The sequence below is a fragment of the Glycine soja genome, chromosome 6 (assembly GCF_004193775.1).
Source record: "Glycine soja cultivar W05 chromosome 6, ASM419377v2, whole genome shotgun sequence".
NCBI classification, from domain to species: Eukaryota; Viridiplantae; Streptophyta; class Magnoliopsida; order Fabales; family Fabaceae; genus Glycine; species Glycine soja.
Window position 1 is genome coordinate 19,171,724 of NC_041007.1, and position 21,754 is coordinate 19,193,477.

The window sequence follows — 21,754 nt, forward strand, 5'->3', positions numbered from 1 at the left end:
TAACACATTCACTATCATTCTCATTCTCACACTCTTCTTTTTAAAATACATATAAATCCTAGCAATTTGAGAATGAGAACCTCCACGCTCTAGCTCCTTTGAAAATTCATAGTTTGAGGTTTCTTTCATGAACCTCCAAATATCCATCAATATTAGTTGTGGTCCTCCAAATATAATTTCATTGCATTTAGTTTCTTAAATTTTTTAAATTTTCCTTTCAAGTCTTTTCTCAAACTCTATTATTTTTTTCTGTTAAAAGTTTACCATGTTATCATCCTTGTCCTCCATTGTTAATCTTGATGTGGCATTCACGTCACAATTTTTGGAGGATCAAATTTAATATGGATTAATATTTGGAGGAAAAAAATCATATTTAATTCTACATTTTACTATCATATCTTTAGGATTTCATAGTTTAACATATTCAATATCACCTTGTTGAAAAAAAATATTCTATATCACTCTGATCTTAACACTCTTCTTTAAATTCATATAAATCCTACCAACTTGAGAATGAGACGTCCCACCACACTTTCCTTTGAAATTTTTAGTTTGAGATTTCAGTTAATATATTTTACTAGAATTTATTAGAGAAATGTTGAAGACTTAAATATGAATTTAATCTAATAAATTGTATGTATGTGTTTCTTCAATTTTGATTTTGTAAGTTTTTATGTTAATGTTTAGTCCGGTAAGTTTGAGTTATTTTATTTTATTTTAATTTTGGTTTTTATAAGTTTTTTTTCTTATTTTTTAATTCCTATAAGTTTGCATCTTTTTAATTTTTGTCTCTTTAAAACTCTATTTTCCCATCTTTAGTTCCTATTGAGTTATTTATTGATACATTAGAATCAATCAATTATTTAAGGATAAATTTCTTGAATCATTAAATAAATATAACACTACATGATAAATATTTGTTATTGGGCTTCTAATATAGATAGCCCATGAAAGGTTCTTTCAACTAGTGACTAGGGGTTTTTCTTTGTGCACCCATTAGAATTGTTGGTGCACCTAATAATTTTACTGAAGTGGTAAAAATGCCCTTCAGTAAAAAAATTTAAAAAGTTTTCTCCCTCAGCCTCCTCCTTTATCGTGCTTATGCTACTGTTCATCATCCTTGTCTACGATTTCAGAGCTTCACTATCATGCCGTGAATCCACGTCATCCATCCCTCCGTCGTCGTCATGTTGTCAATGACAGCCCTGCTGTTGTCTCCACCATAAATGGTCATGCTCCCTACCCCTCTGTTTGTCTGATTGTGTTGTAGATTGGGAATTTCGTATGACGCATACGGATTGCCAATCTGTGTGAGTTATATGGATTATCCGTATAACTCATACGGATTGCTAATTCATATAACTTATACGGATTATCAATCCGTAAACTTTTATTTTTTAAAAGCTAAAATTTAAAGAAAAAATTATTGTTTTAATTTTTTTAAAATTATAAATATATTAATATTTTATTATAATAATTAATTTGTAATAAATAAACATTGTTGTATATTCTTTTGGTTTTTTAATGTAATTAATTATATTTGTTTTTTTTAAGTTGGTTTTTAATAAACAAGTAGTTTGTTTATTTCAAAAACAATGTATATATATTATTGTAATTTAATATTTTGTAAAAAATAGAAATAGTTTATTTATATTTGGTATTATCAAATATATTTATAAATTTACTATATATCATAAATTCCAAATTTTTATTAGTATATACTTCACAATTTAGTTTAAAAGGAAAAAGTAAATTTGTTAATTACAATTTCTTTATTGATATAGAGGTATATATATTATTACATTCTTAATATTAAATATTTATATAAATAGTGTTTTGAAGTATAAAATTAAAACTTTTTCATTAGTTAAATAAAAATTAAAGTTATTGTGATAGTAATTTGTTGAAAAATGAAATAGTGATTTCATAGAAATAAAAACCAAAGATATTTAAAAAATTAGTTATGTGAACTCTATCTATTTGAAAAATTATTTTTATATGCATTTATGAATATATAAAACTAATAAAAAAGATATTTAGAAAATAAATAAGTTTTTATTTATGAATTATTAAATAGTAATTGATTGAAGTATTGTTTGAATGCTTACATAAATTGTTATGACTGTTTCAATGTGCAGATTATGGTCAGAACCATATGTTTTGGTCGGGCTTTAGGCAGAGTTCTAGGAAAAGCCTTAGGAAGAGAAGTGACTTGTGATGCTGATGATGCCCCCAGCGGCGAAGGCCCACAACATCTGCACGTAAGCAATGGGAAGTTACACCTATTGCTGAGGATGTTCACCATGTGGATGATGCAGTTGATGAGGTCCATGAACAACATCAAGAAACAGCTTCTAATGATGTAGTTCCTGATGTCGAGGGTTTTCCAGGCGAGCCCCACGACACATCAGTTCTAACTGACTATGCTCATTATGTTGCAGTGACTGTTTGGAATGAATATGTATTTATATTTTTAAATAAATAATATTTTTGTAAGTATTTGTTATTATTGTTGAAATGATTTAAATTTTGATTTTCAGGAACGTCCTGAATTGAAGTTATACTCCCATGGAAGAAAGGTTGAGAAATTTGGTAGGCCTACTCTAGAGATTGAAATCTTAGTGGATGCCATAGGATTAAGTCCTTTGATCGCATGTTCATTGGACACTGGCGATTAGGGACTTATATTGACTTTTGCGGATAGGTGACATAAGGAAACAAGTAGTTTTCATCTTCCTGTAGGAAAGATGACTATCACCCTCGATGATGTGGCATCGTTGCTTCATCTGCCCATCATAGGTGCCTTCCATAGCTTCGAGCCTCTTCATATTGCCGAAGTCGTGTTGTTGTTAGTTGAATTGCTTGAAGTTAATAAAGTTGAAGCAAGAGCTAAAATAGTACAATGCCATGGGGCGTATGTTCGGCTATCGTGGTTGCGAGACATTTATCGTAGCAAATGTGATGCAACACAGTGGACTGTAGCGGCTCGAGCATAGTTGTTGTATCTGGTAGGTTGCACTCTATTTTCTAACAAGAGTGCCACACATGTGCATGTGGTACTCTTGAACGCCTTTCGTGACCTCACCCAGAGTGGAAGCTACGCATAGGGAGCTGCCGCCCTAGTCCATATGTATGACAATTTGAATGATGCGTCTAAGAGCAATGTTAAGCAACTTGTAGGATATATCACACTTTTACAAGTAATTAGAAATTGAATTGAATTTTTTATTTCTATCATGTATTTTATGTTGACTATTGTTTTGAATTTTTTTTTGTTTTCATAATATGTGTAGTATTAGATCTACGAGCATTTTTCTTCTATTGCTTCGTGTATTGTTGCTGAAGATTTTGATGAGAGGAAATCGCGTGCCTACCGTTGGAAGTCTGGGAAGGCATTACCAGTATCGATGTATTGTAAGCATTTGGATAGATTGACGTTTGATGTTGTGTGTTGGATTCCGTATGGTGACCACCGTGCATTCAGAGAGTTCAAGCTTATTTCTTTATTTTTCGGAGTTATCAGATGGGGTCCATCTATTGTCATACACTGATCGAAGAGGGTTATAAGATAATTTGGGTATGTGTAGATCATTCCTCCACACCTTGTTGCGTCAACATTTTGCATATAAGATATTAATGATAGATGGATTTAGTTTTCTGAATACCTTGCATCGGTAGGTCAGATATGTGTTGCGCCTAGACAATATGCAGCAGACTACATAAAGTGGTTCTACATGATTTCTCATCCCTTCATGAGTCCGGCACAGCCTAGGGATCCACCCAGACATCCACCTATCATGCGCGATGACACATTTATTGAACCAGATATTCCTTAGTACCCGAAGGCGGCAGCATCTATGGACCAAGTAGTTGCGGATGCACCTACTCATGTAAAGCAGTCTCGACATGCAGTGGTAAAATATATTTTTAACTTAATATGTTATTCAATTTTTTTTGAACATGCATTAAGTGTAAACCTTTTTCGTTGTTGTCAATGTCATAGGAGGCTTGCCAAGCAATAGGAAAAAGATTGGAATGGTTGCTCAACCTAAGGATAGTGACAGAAGGTACAGAAGCATACACTATCATGGAAGATTGCCTAAGGATCGCTAGAGGTGTGACTAAAGAATGCAATGTATATGTGCGATCGTGACGAAGGTGACGTATGGAATACGCATAAAGACCTTTAGAATTTATTAGGTTTTATATGATTTTTGTATGCAATATGATTAGACAATGTTTGTTATTTAATTTTATTTGAGAACTTTTTAATTTATTACGTAAATTAAACCATAAACCCTATATTAGTCATTAACACTAAACTTGAAGTTTTGAATTAAAAGTAAACCCTATGTTGTAACGCAACACTCAACCTTATATTAGTTACATAATAGTAAACCTTAAGTTGTGATGTAACACTAAACCCTAGGTTTTAAAACACCCAAAAACCCTAGTTAGTACCATACTAGTAAACCCTAACTTGTGATGTAACACTAAACCCTTATTAGTTACATATCACTAAACCCCACATATTCAAGTAACAATAAACCCTAATAACACATCTAACATTAAGCCCTATGTATTATAGTAACCCTAAACAATTTGAAAGTTAAGTAAAATAGATAATTATATAAACGTCCAATGAAACATGTGTATATTATTGTATTACATGACAATTACATAAGTAACTAAATGTCCAATCTTCACTTAAATCAACATAGTTTGTTTTCAACATCAACAAATTTCTGTACGGCTGCATTCTACGAATATATGGTGTTGGTCAATGTTTTGTCTGAGGATGACAATGTGTAGATCATAACAAAGTTATTGGCTGTAAAGGACAATAGTCTCTTAGAAATACCTGTTACATATGGACATACACATTCAAACTATTATAACACAATTTAATACATAAATTAAAAAAAAAGGATGATCATGCATTTACCTGAACAAAATGATTGTCATACACATAACTGATACATATTATGTGATGCACAAAATAATTTGTTGGTGGTTGACTTCTAAGAGGAAAAAATGTCATGCTTTGTTGGAGAGAAAGAGAAACAAGGATAACATTATACCTTGATGTAATCGCATATCTCATGTCGGTTATATTCATCCATTTATCCATGGTAACCTGCAAGTAATAATTATAATTACATTTATTTAAACAAAATTTAATCCAACAAAATATAACAAAAATTATATACCACGGATAATCCATCAACAAGAAGGAACCGCTTTAATTCCTCAAATCTATCTATGTCACTAAGTAGGTTGATATACTTATCAGACCATTTAACAAGTTCTTTAAGCAAAAGGTTGCACACCAAAGATCATGAATCTTTACCCATACCTAATAAGATAGCAATTGCACAATATCCACAGTTACAGTCAATTTTGACATCAACAATATTTTCAATGGAATCATGAATGCATAGATGAAATTGATCCAACATCGGCATAGTCCTTCTTGGAATTGTTTGCTCAGATGATGATAAATTACGTTTGATTAAAAATTACTATTTTGCACAAAATGTAATATATCAACATACTCTCAGGAAGACGAATCACACTTTGTTGATCTTTGATGTTTGGTCATTGGTTTCTTCTAAGCACCTTTTGTTTTGACCTTTTCTAGAGGAGGACACATAGAGTTTAGATTAGGGTAGACACCTTTTTGAAGTTTATTCTTTAGAGTAACTTTGCCACAAACATCAAGTTCTTTAAACCTCTTGGATATGATTTTCATCTCTTCGGTTATGTTGAATTCGAGCTTAGATAACCCTTGGTCTGAAAAACTTAGCCTCCGCCAAAACATACACCCAAAGGTATACTACTGACAACATATCTAGCTAGCTCACATGCACAAGGAAGATCATGAGTAGTTCTCATTAGATATCCACAACGAGAACTGTTAATACCAACATAACTCACATGCTCATACTCAGTAGCAATTTGGTTTAAAGCATACTTTGATATCATGCCAAATAATTTCTTGTATAAGGTAACTTTAAAAACATGTCCAACCACATATGTACTTGTCTCAAAATATGCTAGTGTGTTGTAGCGTGATCATTTTGTTCATTGCTTCCCAAATACTACATAGGTCTCCAAGACTATTTTGTAGTAGTATTTTTAAGGTCCAATGAGCAGATTCAACCCTGCATATGAAATACACACAAAAAAATAAACAAAGACAACTATTTTTATCCATTAAGTCCTAAACCCTAAGTAAAAAAAAGTTAACAATTTTCATACATGTTAGTTGTGTTTCCTAAGTACATCACTTTATTCGTCCAAGCTTTAACAAATCTTTCTATGTGGGAAATTATCCATGTTTGGTTGACATAGTCAATAAACATTTGTCATGGTGAACAAACAATTTCAAACTTCTTAAGGCACTCATCGAACTCTTCCTTAAAAGGACAATCAACTAAACTCCCCTAGGCTTCCATAACATAATCTCATACATTTTTTTGACCAACAAGGGATTTACACTTTGCCTTCACATTCTTATCAATGTGAAACCGACACAACAAGTTGGTACACTCAGGGAATACAATTTTCACTGCATTCATCAATGCTAGATCTCTGCCAGTAACAATAACTCTAGGGAGGGCATCACGTTTGAGAAATAGACCTCGAAATCATTCTAGGGTCCAAACAACATTATTTAGACGTTCTCCCCCCAAATAGGAAAAACCAGCAGAGAATGTTATCCATGTTAGTGTGACACCAACAAAGTCAAGTAACGAAAGTCTGTACCTGTTTGTTTTGTAGGTACTATCTATAAAAAATATCAAATTACAGGCATTGCATAGCTTCATTGCATCAGGATGACACCAAAAGATATCACGTACGACATCTTCATCCTTTAATCTATGCCAATGAATATACTGATCCCGTTCAAGAAGCTTCATTAGTTGTTGCATTTCAATACAACTGCCTTTTATGGAAGAACGATATGCACTTCTTGCATTGTATATTTGCTTGATTGTTGTATAACTATTAGCATTGTACTCCTTCAACGTTAGCAAATATTTATTGGTTTCACCATTGACTTTGTCATATCAGTAATAATAATCTTTTCATCCTTAGTCAATCAACCAGCGTATTGATGTCAACTAATGACTTGACCAATTCATGATTGTGACTCTCACAAATTAACTTCATCATCCATCATTGGCCTCCAACCACTGGTTTCCCACACAGCTTAAAGGGACACTCACATTTTCTACTACCAGTATCTGTTCTTACCAAATCTTTCTTCCTAGCCCTATACCAACCACTCTCTTCACAACTAATTACAACAAATGACGTCCTTCCTCTTATACCAGTATTTGTGTCTGACCTTATAATGACTACCACAAAACCAATTTCATAAACAACAACTCGAGCCCAATTCAAAACATCATCATGGGTAGCAAACACCTACAATGCAATCCAAACATCTTTAGTCTTCAAGAGACATTCATTAACTTTTAACAACAAAAAATCATATTAATACTTGAGAAGTATTGAAGGCATCAGAACAATCAACATGTTCTGATTTCACACCAGCTTCATCTTCATTTTGTTCATTCGTATCAACTTCTTCAGACATTATATTGTCATGCATCCACTGATCTTTGTCCATCTTAACAAAACATTCAAAAATTTCAATGACAAACAAACGACCCCTAACCACACCATACATATACTATCACACAATTTTTTTTTATTACATTTAATAATATATAACATTAAAATTGATAACCATATATATTAAAAAACCAATAGCATCAAGTTTTTCTACTTAAAATTCATAACCATATAATACATAAAAATTAATGACCTAACCATATATATTAAAATAAATAATATTACTGAACTTAATTGTAATCCATCAAATTATAAGCACTAAAAACAACCAATTTTAAAGCACAAAGACTCAAATAACTTATAAGTCTAAATTATTTTACAAATAATACCAATTTCAAAATATAAAAGCAAATACTTACAAATTAATTATCAAACTATACTTATTTAAAAATATTTAAAATAATAATACTAATTACATTTAAAATAAACAATAAAACAAATTTAAAAAAAAAACTAAAAAAAATTATTTACGGATTAATAATCTGTAAGTTACTTACAGATTGACAATCCATAAGTACCATACGGATTGACAATCCATAAGGTTCTTACGGTTTTTAAACTTAAGAACCTTATGGATTACCAATCTGTATGGTACTTACAGATTATTAATCCGTATGTTATTTATGGATTATTAATCCGTATGTTACTTACATATTCATAATCCGTAAGTTTTAAACACAGAAAAAAAAATATCAAAGACAGGTTGTAGCTTACCTCTACCGTTAACAACCACACCAACCACCACCACAACCACCATTTGCTGATGTTCCTCTGTAAGACTTTCACCTCGACCAAAGCAGACACAATGGACCTCTCCTCTCATGAGAATAAACGAACACGATGAAACCAACAAAATGAATGAATGAATGACTCAACGTGAAAGAAAAAGCTAAAAGGAAGATGACACACGTATTTTTGGAATATCGTAATATTGTTGGTACACAAACAATATGTCTGGTGCACAAAGCAACACCCCTGACTAGGTAGTTGATACTTGGTACTCAATGGTGGGTCCCTATTCTTATCTAACCTGGCTATATAAGTTGCTTTATTAGATTGTTTAATGCATACACAAATTTGAAAAAAACCTAGTTATTAGACATATAATAGCTTCTCTCATTCTTTTCTATGAAATATAAACCATAAGATCAGAAAGATGGATGTAAGCATCCCTACTGGTACAAACATTCTATAGTGTACAATGAAAACATGTTGTATTATTATTGCATCATTATGTGGCATGGAATAGTAAGTTGTAACGCATTCATGGCATGTAACTCAATATGGGTGAATAGAGAAACTGAGAAACACAAAGATGTTTCACAACAGGAATTTTTAGTTTTTATGTATTGTTATGTATGCCACAAATCCATGGTAACTCAAATTTCTTTACACCTTAGCAAAAAAAAAAAAAATTAATAATCAAAGCTCTAACAAGCAAACTTATATGCCTTGACACAAGAAATTTTTTTTATAAGCAAATGACAAGAAAATTTATATGGATCTAATATCAGTGAGAAAAAGGGAAGAATTGAACAAACTACTTTCCAAATAGCTTCCTGCGCCTAACCAATGACTTGACTCGCAAACCTGTTGATTCACCAATCACAACCTCATCTACCAAGTCCTTAAATATCAGTCTCTCAACATCCAAAACAACCCCAGGTAAGTAACCATGAAAATCTGTCCAACTTTCTGAGCCATGCAAAACATCTTCACACAGAATATTTTTCAGACCATCATCTTCCTCTTCTAAGGAGCATTCTGGCTTCTTGGCTTGAATCTTTTCAATCTCAAAGCATAGTTCTTTAAGAAGCTTTTGAGCACTCAAGGTTTTCTTGGTGAGTCTGTTACTGTTAGGTTGAATCCATGGCTCGGGGGAGGAGCTGAATTTTGCGCCAAGAATCTCATTCACAGAATCAAAGATGAGTTTCCTGTGAAATTTCTCTTTGTTCAGCTTCGAATTAGCGTCTTTTCCTGGGATGCTTTCTTCTTTTGAAAGCAGACTACTTGCCTTGGTCTGTTCCAAGACAAGGAATAGCTCGGGGTTAATGGGATGAACAGACGAGTGAAGTTGAAATGTCAGCAACTCGGAACTCAGATCTCTGAGTAAGAGACCTGAAGCTAATAATATTTCGGAGATGTATCTGTGGTCTGGATTTGTGTTTTCACACAGGGAAGCGATGTAATCGATTCTAGCTTCATCGTGACTGGAGTTCAGTCGTCGAAGCTTCTGAACAAGGTGATTTATGTTCTGTAATTTCTTGCGATTGATCTCTAGGGGTCCAGTGCTGTTAAATGAAAGGCTATCTTCAGGGTTCCACTGATCTTTAATCTCATTTTCTTTGGATTCTTGAGCATCCTCACCTGCAGAATTTGATTTTATAATTATATAGGTGAAAAAAATCACATACTTTTGGACAATCATATGATACATACAAGAAATATCTATCGGTCAAATCTTTGGGACGAATTTCAGGAAATGCAAATTAAGCATGGAAAAATGTACAAGGCCAACATAACAATTTCAATTATGTCTAATGCATGTGCTTGTTTTGTAGCTGGTACCAATACCATTCTTACATTTGACAGTGACTAACTCTTGATGCACATACACTTCAAATCACTTGAGGCTTGCTGAAAAACTAGTGATCCAATAGAAAGCAATATCATTTCTAGGAGACAAATCTTACATTTATTTTCATGCACAAGTGCCAATGCAAGCTTGATCACAACTTAGATTCGCAGATTGTTATCACTTGTCATTCCCTCATTAAGAACAATTTAAAAAGAAGAAGGATAAGAGTTCTCTTTATATACAAAATTGCAATGCATCAGGAAGATGAACTGACTGAAACAAGAACTTGTACTATGATTTTATTTAGTATAGTCCTCAGACATGATATGTATCTTATCTTTTTTTCTTTATTTAGAAGACTGAAACTATACCTTTTGAATCTTCAGATATCTGCTTTACTGGGGATGGCACATCATCTCTGTACACTGAGCCATCAAGAACTGAGATAGGACTAGGATGTTCCGGGGCATCTGTTGCAAGTTCTGCAACTGTCTCCTCCTCATCCAACCTTGGAGTTGATTTCTGGTACATTAAACAAAGGAATAAGCTATTTGCTAAAATTTAATATTTTATCATATTGAGCTAATCAGAAAGATTGATTATAAAGAGATAAAAATGACTCCTACTTTCTGCACTGTCTCTGAAATCAATCGCTTTGCAGCCTTCAAGGATGGGCTTCGGCTGTCATCAATTTCAACAGTTCGTAAACTACTTGTGACTTCCATATCCATCTTTGAGTTGACAGTTAAACTGTCTGATTGCAGAGAAACTCCATCCCCCTGGCAACTTAAACTCCTTGATTCATTGCTGATCTCACTCAGTTGCTCATCACCATGCGGTAAGTTGAGGGATTTGGGTCTTTGTCTTCCACCTGGTGAACCCAATTCCGTTGCCTTCTTACCAGATTGTCTTCTGGGTTTGTTTGAATCCGATGGTGGGGCAGGCAGACGAGACCGCTTCTCTAACTCCAACTTCTTCTGTTGCAATCTTGGGCTCACAGATCTTGAGTGCTTCACTGAACTTTGGCTATTTTCTTTTGGAAGTTGTTGAGGCCTGGATTGAGATTGTACAGGTCTTGTAGTCTTACTACTACTTGCTTTCTTATCAATGGAACTGGCAGAAGCATCCCGATGAATGTTTCTGGGAGACTGATCGTTTGCTACCCGAGTAGTAGATGTACCAGTTTTATTATTATCTACATATACACCACCAATCTGGTATTTCTGGGAACCAGAAAGGCCACCAATTGGAATGACTGAAGAAGCAGGAATCACAGTTTTCTCAACAAGTTTTGCCGGTTTCATTATCACTATTGGGGATTCAAAAGCCCTTGCTGAGTCAGATCCCTTGACTGTGGAAGATAGAAAATTGTTTCTCTGAGTGTTTTGTTGCCTTATTGACCTGGTATTCTGATTTTGATTGGTAGCTTTTGGTTCATAGTCACTTTGACTTCCAACAACATTTGGAGCTTGTTCTACTTTTCTGCTCTCTAATAGTCCCTTTTCTTGCATTGCCTCAAGTATCTGTTTTAATGCTCGAAGATCCCTTCCAGATTGTTTGAACTCAAGATCCTTCAATCTCTTCTCTATCTCACTATAAACAGAAGGAAAGGAATCCGGTGCTCTCGCTGGAGCTTTTATGCCCCTTAAATTAGGTTTCTGGGAGCTTTGATTTCCATCTTGCTGCTTCCATGGTGCTGGTTCAATGGGAACCCTTGAACTTGAGATGGGTTTCATAACCAGATCAGGATTCTTTCGCCGTGGGGAAGTTGGGTCTTTCAAAGAGATCTTTGGAGAATTAGAAAGTCGGAGTGGCCTCATGAGTCCATTTTTAGATGGTCTTCGAAATTGACCATTATCTTGAGCTGAGTAAGTTTCAGTTGAACTTGACTGAGCATCACCAGCCAAAGAGGAATCCGGTAAACCTTCCAAGCCCATTAATTTTGCCACAATACTAGGTGGACGACTCGGGGTCGCCGAAGGCTGTTGTAGGGTAGGAAATTTGTCATTTGAGGTGGAGGTGCCACTGTAAATGTTTCTTGAGTGGTGAGTGGCTTTTGAGTCAGTGCTGTAACTGTGCAATGAACCTTCCTTACTATCCAGTGAATGTCTAGGAAGCTCTTTTAGTTTTGGTGTGGATTTGATGGTCTCTCGTGATTCAAAAGATAAACGGCTTGTTTCTTTACCTTCATAAGGAAACCAAGGAGCATCCTTTGAGATGGAATTCCAGTGTCCATCTTTTGATTCATGTGATGATCTCGGAAGTTCTTTAGTTTCTACATAATACCAAGGTGCTTCTCTAAGTTTAGCAAGGACTCGGATGGACTCCTTTAGATCAATAGGCACACTTTGTTTCCCATCTATTCCAACTCTGTAAGATCCATCAACAGATTTGGACAACTGAATAGGTCGTGGTGAATCCCTGTGCTTTGCGGCATTAATGGCAGATTCCTCTTTGGCTGTAGTCTTCACTGACAGTCCACGGGCTTCCCTATACATCGAATCTTTCACCACATCCCTCAGGTCAAGGGAGTTATATCCAAAATGGGGAGAGGTGGTTGATTGGTTCATAGCTGCATCCCTTGAAGGAGTTTCAGGAAAAAGAATCCGGTCATATGTAGCCTCTGCTTCAGCCTTGCAGTCCAGAGAGGACACCGATGATGAACAAGAAGAGAACGATGCTCTTGATGATTCAGTAGAAATTCTTTGCCTTTCATTTACACCCTTGTCAGTATCCTGCAATGAATTCAATATGCTTCATAAGTCTAGTTTCTGTGCATTTTTTTAATACTGCATGATAGTTACAAAAACATGCATCAGCATTAGAAAGTATCTGTACATGAAATTTATCAAAAAATATAAAAGAATTCAGATGATTGTGCAGAAGGACCAAGGAGATGTTAAATCTTGAAAATGATTCTGAGGAATTAAAACATTCTCAAGTCAAATTCACTCATAAACGATGGATAATATACCATAGAATCAGTAAATGGATTTATGATATGGCAACAAGCAATCATGCTTCACTTTAAAGCGTAATTCAATCAATTTTAACTAAAGAAAAGTAGAAAACGAGGGAGAAAAGAAGGTTCTTACAGTTGCTGTTTGTCGATGGAGTATATTATCAGAATCTCTTTCCAAGCTGCCATCACTGAAGGGCGAATTACCTAAGGAAAACTTAAGCATTAGATGCAAGTTGGCAAATACTCTACTCTAATGAAACTGAAACATATGACCAAGAACCAACAATGGTGATGCAAATGACATGAACTGACCATTTCACAGAGAGGATCACCGTATACAACAACAAAAATGATTCAGATTGAACTTACAATAAAAAACAAGAAATGAAATCTCTTTAAATAGTTTCTCACAAGCATCTTATCCACACCTTATACTTTTATTGAATACAGAGAAAAATTGAAAAAAAAAAAAAGCAACACATCCTACCCCCCCCCCCCCCCCTCTCCTTTCCAAACTCTGAAGACCTTGAATAACCAGTCAGATGCTAATTAATAAAAAGAAAACTATATCCAACTAACACTGATACAAGATTGGCAATTTGGCATCAATGTGATAAATCCATCAGTAATCAAAATCATCTCTAAAGTCAACGGCTCAAATGTAAAATCATTTCAGAGATTGTCAAGGAGGAAAAATTAGAGACAGAAAACACAACTGAATTAGTAAAATTGAACATGTTCATACTATGGTGAATACCAGAAGGAAGCCTCTTCTGGCTGATGCGGCGAGCCGTGAGAACTTGGTGGCGATCAAAGAGTTGGAAAATCCCAGTCATGCATCCTATCTGCTTCTGCAGATCTGGGTTGTCATCTGCTAAAGAATGTAGGAGCTTTGCTGCCATATCAACCTTTTTCTTCTTCAATTAAACTAGACCCTTCAACCACCACAATCAATTACACCCTCTTCATAAAAGCTGTATGATTTATTTATTACTCTTAAATCTAATCACACAACACTGCAAAGTGCAAACCCCTTTTGAGAAAGGATTATAATGATTGATGATGCTACTACAAATAGAACAACACAGAATCCAGAACTTCACAATCGCACAGGGACCATCACCATCCTAAAACAAAATCCATTGTGCTCAAAAGAGAAACTAAATGAACCTCAACCTCCTCTATTTTCCTTCACCCTCAAACCTTAGTGCAGTACTAACCCTGATGATTATAAAAAAGAATGAAACAGTTCCCACAGTTCTGTAGTCTCAAATGGAGGGAAGCATTCAAAAAGATTTATGCTTTCCAAGTTGCAAGCAAACACTTTCTGGTAAAATTACAGAAAAAAAAACCCTCCAGCCAATTTCCTCAAATTCTACAGATTTGGGTCCTCACAACACAATCATGAAAGGTGAAAACTTTATCACGTAGAAACTTAAAGTCCCATTTTTTTTTTTGGTTGTCACAGCTTCTTCCCCAACCTCCTCAGCACTTGCAAAAGCCAAGGAAAACTGCAAGGTGAAAAGGGAAGTCCCAGAAAGCCTAATAAATTTGTTTAGTTTCACAAATGATACCAGATAGCACCTTGTATGATAACACTAACAGCCAGAGACAATGCAGATGGAGAGAGAGGGTAACCCAACACAACACCCTCTTACAGTGGACCCAAAATGAGCAGAGGAACAATGACTTAAGACACCAAAAATGAAACTAGTACGAATGTGTCTGTCTCGATAGAAGGAAAGACAGAGATAAGAGAAAACTGAAAAAGGGTCATTTTCTTTTTCTTGGGGGTATCATAAGAAATTAAGAATGTGCAATAACAATCTGGTTGGAGCTGGCACAAGGGTTTTGCTTATTATTATTATTAGGATAAATTAGTAATTTATCATGATTCTTAATTTTGTAGTCTTTGTAGTTTGAAAATATTTTTTTTAGTTTCTATAAGTTATATTTTAAATTTTTTTAGTTTTTATAATTTAAAAATATTTTTTTAGTCTTATCATTTATATTTTAATTCTTTTTTAGTTTTTATAATTTGAAAATAATTTTTTTAATTCTTATAATTTGTATTTTAATTATCTTTTAATCCTTATTAAAAAATATATAAAAATAATTATTTATAAATTATCAATTATTTTTTATTACAAATTATCTTGTGATAAATTTGTTATGAAATATTTACTAATATTTTTATAGTTAATTGTAATTAATAATATTACTGATATTTTGATGATAAAGAATAAAAGAGAATTAAAATATAAATTATAAGGATTAAAAAAACCACTTTTAAACTATAGAGATTAAAAGAAAATTAAAATGCAAATTATAATGACTAAAAAAACTTCTTTTAAGGATTAAAAAAAATTAAAATATAAATGATAGGGATTAAAAATCACTTTCAAATTATAGAGACTAAAAATATAAAAATTATGAAAATATTATGAAAATATAAGAATCAAATGATTAATTTAACGCTGTTATTATTATATATTTTTAGTGTTTTAGCAAATTGTTAATTGTGTTAATGGGGTGGAAGGGGAAGAAGGTGAGAAATGTTTGGGTGGGTCACATGTCACGTAGACTCTAATAGATCACAAGTCGATGATGATCCATGTGGGATGAAGATGTGTGGGTGTGGAGCTGTCTGCATGTGCATGTGATATTGTCAGATAGAAAGAGAGAGAGAGATAGGGTAGAATGTGTGTAACAGAAATATGTGACTTGAATAATGAATATAATTCTTCTAATAAAATATTTAGGATTTATTATTATTATTTTTCTATTAGAATTTAATTTAAATATTCTTGAATTGTAAAAAAGAAAATGTACACTCTCATCTAAGTATACTCTCTAATGTAACTAATAGATGTAGAACAGATATAATGCATCCTAAATTTATGAGGTAAGAATTAAGTTTAATTCTTATAAAATATGCTCTTGAAAAGAAACAAAGAAATTGAATGTATGATTAGATCTTTAATTAAGAATTAATCTTATAATAGGTTTGTCAACCTAAAGAATCAAATTATTTTAGAATACTTCAGAATTTTATAGAAACAAAAGGTTTTATACTCTTAAATAATTGCACATTTATTATTTTTAATTAACAATTAAATTGAGTCTGACATTTATAAATTATTTAAGTAGGTTTTATTTCATAATTTATTTAAGTAGTGAAAAAAAGAAGTTAACCCTTGATCAAACAAAAAGGATGCTTCTTCTCAATCTCTCCTCTTATTACCAGCTGCAAAGTGCAATCACTTTTATACACTTTCATCAAATGTATCCTACGGCCTACGCTCCTCATGACTTACCCCTGAAGTGAATTTTGAACCCTGAAGTTAAGTTTTTTTTTTTTCAAGAAAATTTCTTTATTTCGTTATTTAAAATTCAGTGCTTTTTTTTTTTATTTGAGACCTTCTAATTCCATTGAATTCAGATTAATTCAATTTGAGAAATAAATATTTTCAGAATTTGTATTCATAAAACTCAACTTTTAAATTTTATTTAAAATAATAATGTTTTTTTCTTGGTAATTAAAAGAGGGTAGAGCTGCCCAGTCAAGCAAATATTTTTTAACTTGTTTTTAAATTTATAAATTAGAAAATTGAATTTATTTATTTGGTATGCTTTAAATTTTCTGGGAAATTAATGCCTTTATTTTTTACCCTTAAGAAAATTCACTAATTTTTACAACTATATATTTCCAACCTAATCACACAGCTTTTTTTATTTCACTTTGTAAAAAAAACAATTAAATGGTCTAAGGTTTACTCGATGAAATAACATCATAAATATGATAAAATGATGAATTTTTTTACAGGAAATGGTGAATGTGTTGTGTGGTCCTTTCTATTGATTTTATTTGTATTTTTATGGTGAATTTGGAATATCTAAATTGAAAGTCAAAATCTCACAAAAAAAAATAAGAAAGTCAAAATCTTAATCCATGGAAATTCATTTAATAGACCGATATATATACACACATAAAGACAACTTTGGTACATAAAAAATATAATAATTCCCATTATAGAGAGGGCTGCTTAATTAGCAAGTAGCGAGAGCAAAATAGTCCATTTCTTAACCTAATACACGGTTTAATATATCTTAACAAGCTGAAAACAGTACTCGAGGTGGAAACATGCGTCATTGGAGGATGTGATATATAAGTGCCAAAACAATTTGTAGTGAGAAGAAATTCGTTCTTTAAAGATATGGCAATTATTTCCCATATAAGGTTAGAAGCTGGGTTTGTACAATAGGGAATACCGAAGATGAAGTATTACCCACGTCAAACTACATATTTTACAAACATCCACATTCAATTTTTTTTTATATATATGTGATAAAAAGACAAATGTTTGTTAATATTCTGACTGGAATTAGATTTTTTTAATCAAACAAAATTCCTAGCTTACATCATGCTTGTTGTAACGTGATTCTCTCTCTCTCTCTCTCTCTCTCTCTCTCTGGATTTCTGTATTTTTCCAATGCCAGCCTATACAATTTATTGTGTCGTTGATGAGTTTATTCATCATTAAAAACACGTCACCATACATGGAGGCCATTATTCTCGATACCCAAAAGTCCTAAAGCAGCTTCAGCTAACAACACCATGTATTTAATTCGACCACGATGTTGACCGTTGAATACGTATTTTCTTCTTTTTTTAAAAAAAATCATAAGCATTATATATTCGAGTTAATTAATCTTGTTTGAATCTAATACAAGCCATAGAACTATTATGAATTATGAAAGAATCAATATTGTATGACAAGACTAGTATATAATTTTTATTTCTTAAACACATGATCATGAATTTAATACATGATTTGTGACTATGAAAAATATATGTTAAAAGAAATTAACCTCTTAAATTATTTCAAGAAATTAATCATTAACTTTCTGATAAAAACAGTCTGATTCACACAAAAAAGTATTTGCACTCTTTTATATATCCTTTTATCTTTAGCACCTATTTATTGTATAATTTTTTTTTTGAATCATCGTGATAATTAATCTTCACTAAAAAATATGACTACAATTCTTGTGAATTGTTTTTTTTTCAATCTTTTTCATCTGTAACGTTGGAAGCTAACCTAAAATCATATTTGTAGGGACAAAGTTCAATTTTATTTGGACAAAAAGAGATGTTGGGCTAAATATATGTATAATTAGCCTTAATTATACAATTAAAATGATATTAAAGAAGATTATATTAAAAAACAATGTTAATTATTCATGTATAATTGACTTGGCAGTTGGCACTTGGCACTAGCTAGCTAAAAATGGTTCTTATTCCATTTCTGTTACCCCTTACTACGCGCCCATGCGTTATTATTTGCATGTAGATTGCAACATTTGGAGTGGTACCCCATAGAATAAATGATGAAAATGTCCGTTATTGAGGAAACTGGGAACTCCGTGTCAGATTCCTCGGGCACATGGCTCCCCACCAATCCCTAATGCATTCCAATTCTCCCTACAAGCTACTATAGTTAGTGTGCCTTTTCATCCTTACTCAATTGTTTTTACTCTTTGAGTTTCACTACAAAATAGAATAATTAAAATGAATGGGTCCAATCAATCCTCACAAATGTCCAAAGGGGTCTTTTATTTTAACACGACTTTTAGCTAGAAACATCTCTCATCATCACCAGTTTTTCTTGATGATATGTATGTCACTATGTCTATGCATCAAACATGCATATAATTGAAGTTAATGAGAAATGTGAGCCTCTTGTTTACTCTCACAGTTTTGCTAGTGAGAAATCGCTAATGAGCATTGATGTGTTTGAATGGGGAATTTTAATTACAAAAATTAATTTTTAAGTAAATTAATTAGAATATTGTATATCAACATGATTTATTTGAATATTTAGTTCAAAGAATTTTTAAAATGATGGAAGTTTTGGTTGGGGATATTTATCAAACAAAATGAAGGAATTTAAAATAATACATAAAATAAAAGAACTTCAAATAATAGAGTTTGAAATTTGCACACAATAGAAATAACGCAAGAAATTTAAACTGTTTTATTCAAACAAATTAAATATTTTTAAATAAAATAAATTTAATTGAAATAATTAAATTTCAATGCTTTTTAAATTCTTTAAAATTTTGAAATCTCAGTATTGGACGCCGTGTGCATATTATTTCTTAATGCTTTTAATTGATTTGGACTTTTGCTTTATTAGCATTTGTATTACTTTTAGAACTGTTCCAGAATTCATTTTATAAATTAATGGAGGGTGTGTTTCTGCGATGCAATTACATCAAAATAAAAATATATGTTACCATATCAAAAAGCTATTATAGATATTAAATATATTAGATAGAAGAGTCCACCTACTAATCAACACTTGAAGGCTAACTTTTTTTTTTTTTTTTACCAAACTTGAAAGCAAACATGAATAGTACTAGTTCACGTTAATTTGACTTGCACCCAAAAATATTGTAATATTTGAATGGATGAAAACTTATGTATTTTTCCTCCGAAGTCTAATTTTTCCTTGGAGAACAAAATATATATGTTCACTATTTTTTTTTTCTAATTTACCAATTTATTAAATAACATATAGTTAAGTAAAGGTTTAAATATCTTTTTTTATCTTTATAATTTAGCAATTTTTTTATTTCCATCCCTGCAAAAGAAAGTCGTTTTAGTCATTGTAAAATTTATTTGTTTTATTTTTTATCTTTAAAATGTTTTAGATAATATTTTTTTTCACTGTATTTTTTGTTATTCAAAATATTATTTAAAGTTCTTTAAGGATAAAAAATAGTACAAATACATTTCACAAGGACTAAAAAAAGAATATTTATAAAGATGAAAATAAGAAAATGTTAAATTATTAAATAAAACATGTTAAATTCATTTTTAAAAAAGTGGTCATAATAATAACAGTGTTTGTTGTTTTAATTTCCCCTCATCATTATTATTATCATTTTTCTTTTGTCAGGTGGATAAATACTTGATGAAGCTGACTGAGTAATCCAGCTGTTACTTGGAAGAAGATGGCCCGTGTTGGCATAATGAAATGATAATTAATTGTACACTTGTGTATGCATACACTTATATATAGATCCATTTCAATTATTCGATTCTTTTTTTATGTGCATGAAGATATATGATACATTATAAGTTATAACTATTGTATCCACTTATCTGCTTGCAATTGAAAGTGATATGATAGTGATATATATGGGGACACAGAAGCTTCAAGCCTAGCTAGCAACATAACCCCACACCACAGAGTTAAGGAACTCACATGTGATGTGCCGGACTCTATCAGGCAGGACCAACTAACCTAACCCAATCACCACTAACCCATGCTCATAGTAACATTACCCCAAAACCCTCTTTGATTGGCACATTATGCCTTACCTTTTTGTAAGGAAGCATCCCCCACATATAATCATTATGTGTGTAGACTATTAGATTCACCTCAATTAGTATGAGAATTATACAAAAAGGAGGGGATCTAACCCCCTATAAATACCCTTTTAAAAAAACTTAAATATACTTATTTTTTTTATTTGCTGTCTTTGCAATAAAATTTTTTATCATAAATTAAGCATTCAAATTGCCAAAAATGTATAAGAAGAAACCAATAAAATATTTTACAAATTTGAAGGAATAAAAAATATAAATTTTAATTTAAAAGACTAAAAAGATAGACTTTAAATTTGAGAGACAAAAAATATATTATTTTGTGTTCTAACCCTTATAAGTGCCAAAGTAAAACCTAGAAGTGTGAAGTCAAGAGGAGAGAGAGAGTAGTTTCCTCTAAACATAATATTCATTGTGTAATTAACTAAGAAACAAGATTTTCATCTTGAAGAACTGTTGAGGAGCATGATGGCATATGAGGAAAATTGAAACTTTACTTTATCTTTTGCTTTTTAAGGCTGTGAAAGTGAAACGTAAATTGGGATATTTTAGATCAAATCTTGGAGTTGAAGTAAAGTGGCACTGCAAATTAAGTAAAGCCGAGTCAATTATCTATTCAACTTCTTTTGCTTTTTATTGTTTGAGTCTAGGAAAAACTGAAAACGAAAGTAGTTGGTTGATTCTCCGCTATTTTAATATTAATATAAGCAACTCCATGTCTTAAATTGCTGAAATGCGCATCACTTATGCAATGCAGGCCTATGTAAAAAATCACATTCTTCAACATATTCATTTAAGACACAAGTACTATTTTTATGATTTTTTTGGATTGTTTCCTTATTTACATTAGGATTGTTTTCTTATTTGTATTGTTGATTTAGTTTCCTATTTATTATTTTTATGTAATTCATTTAGCTTAATTATTATCCCTATAATTAAGGGATTAAATTATTGGTGTAATTCAACATTGATTACTATAAATACACAACCAAGTGGATTCTCTTTAGGAATTTGGAATATACAATTAACATATTCAAGTTGATATTAGAGTGTGGTTGAGGGATAATGAAAAATCGTGCTCTATCGGGGACATATTGTCCCCAGTGGACTTCTTTGTTTGTCCTCCATTTGTCGCCCTTCTTCCAGCTACCTATTTTTGTCGACGACATCATAG

At 32.1% G+C, this 21,754-nt stretch overlaps 1 protein-coding gene across 2 annotated transcripts; it reads right to left on the reverse strand.

Annotated features, from left to right (window-relative positions):
• Positions 1 to 8,960: 8,960 nt before the first annotated feature.
• Positions 8,961 to 14,974, reverse strand: LOC114416629 (protein LONGIFOLIA 2-like). Of its 2 annotated transcripts, none has more exons than XM_028381574.1 (5): positions 13,942 to 14,974; positions 13,318 to 13,388; positions 10,849 to 12,957; positions 10,594 to 10,744; positions 8,961 to 10,011 (listed from the first exon to the last, which is right to left on the reverse strand). In XM_028381574.1, the coding sequence occupies exons 1-5, from the start codon at positions 14,084 to 14,086 to the stop codon at positions 9,185 to 9,187; spliced, it is 3,303 nt and encodes a 1,100-aa protein (XP_028237375.1). In that variant the 5' UTR covers positions 14,087 to 14,974; the 3' UTR covers positions 8,961 to 9,184. The 2 variants fall into 2 exon arrangements, with proteins under 2 accessions (XP_028237375.1, XP_028237374.1); XM_028381573.1 differs by having other exon boundaries at positions 13,930 to 14,974.
• Positions 14,975 to 21,754: the final 6,780 nt, after the last annotated feature.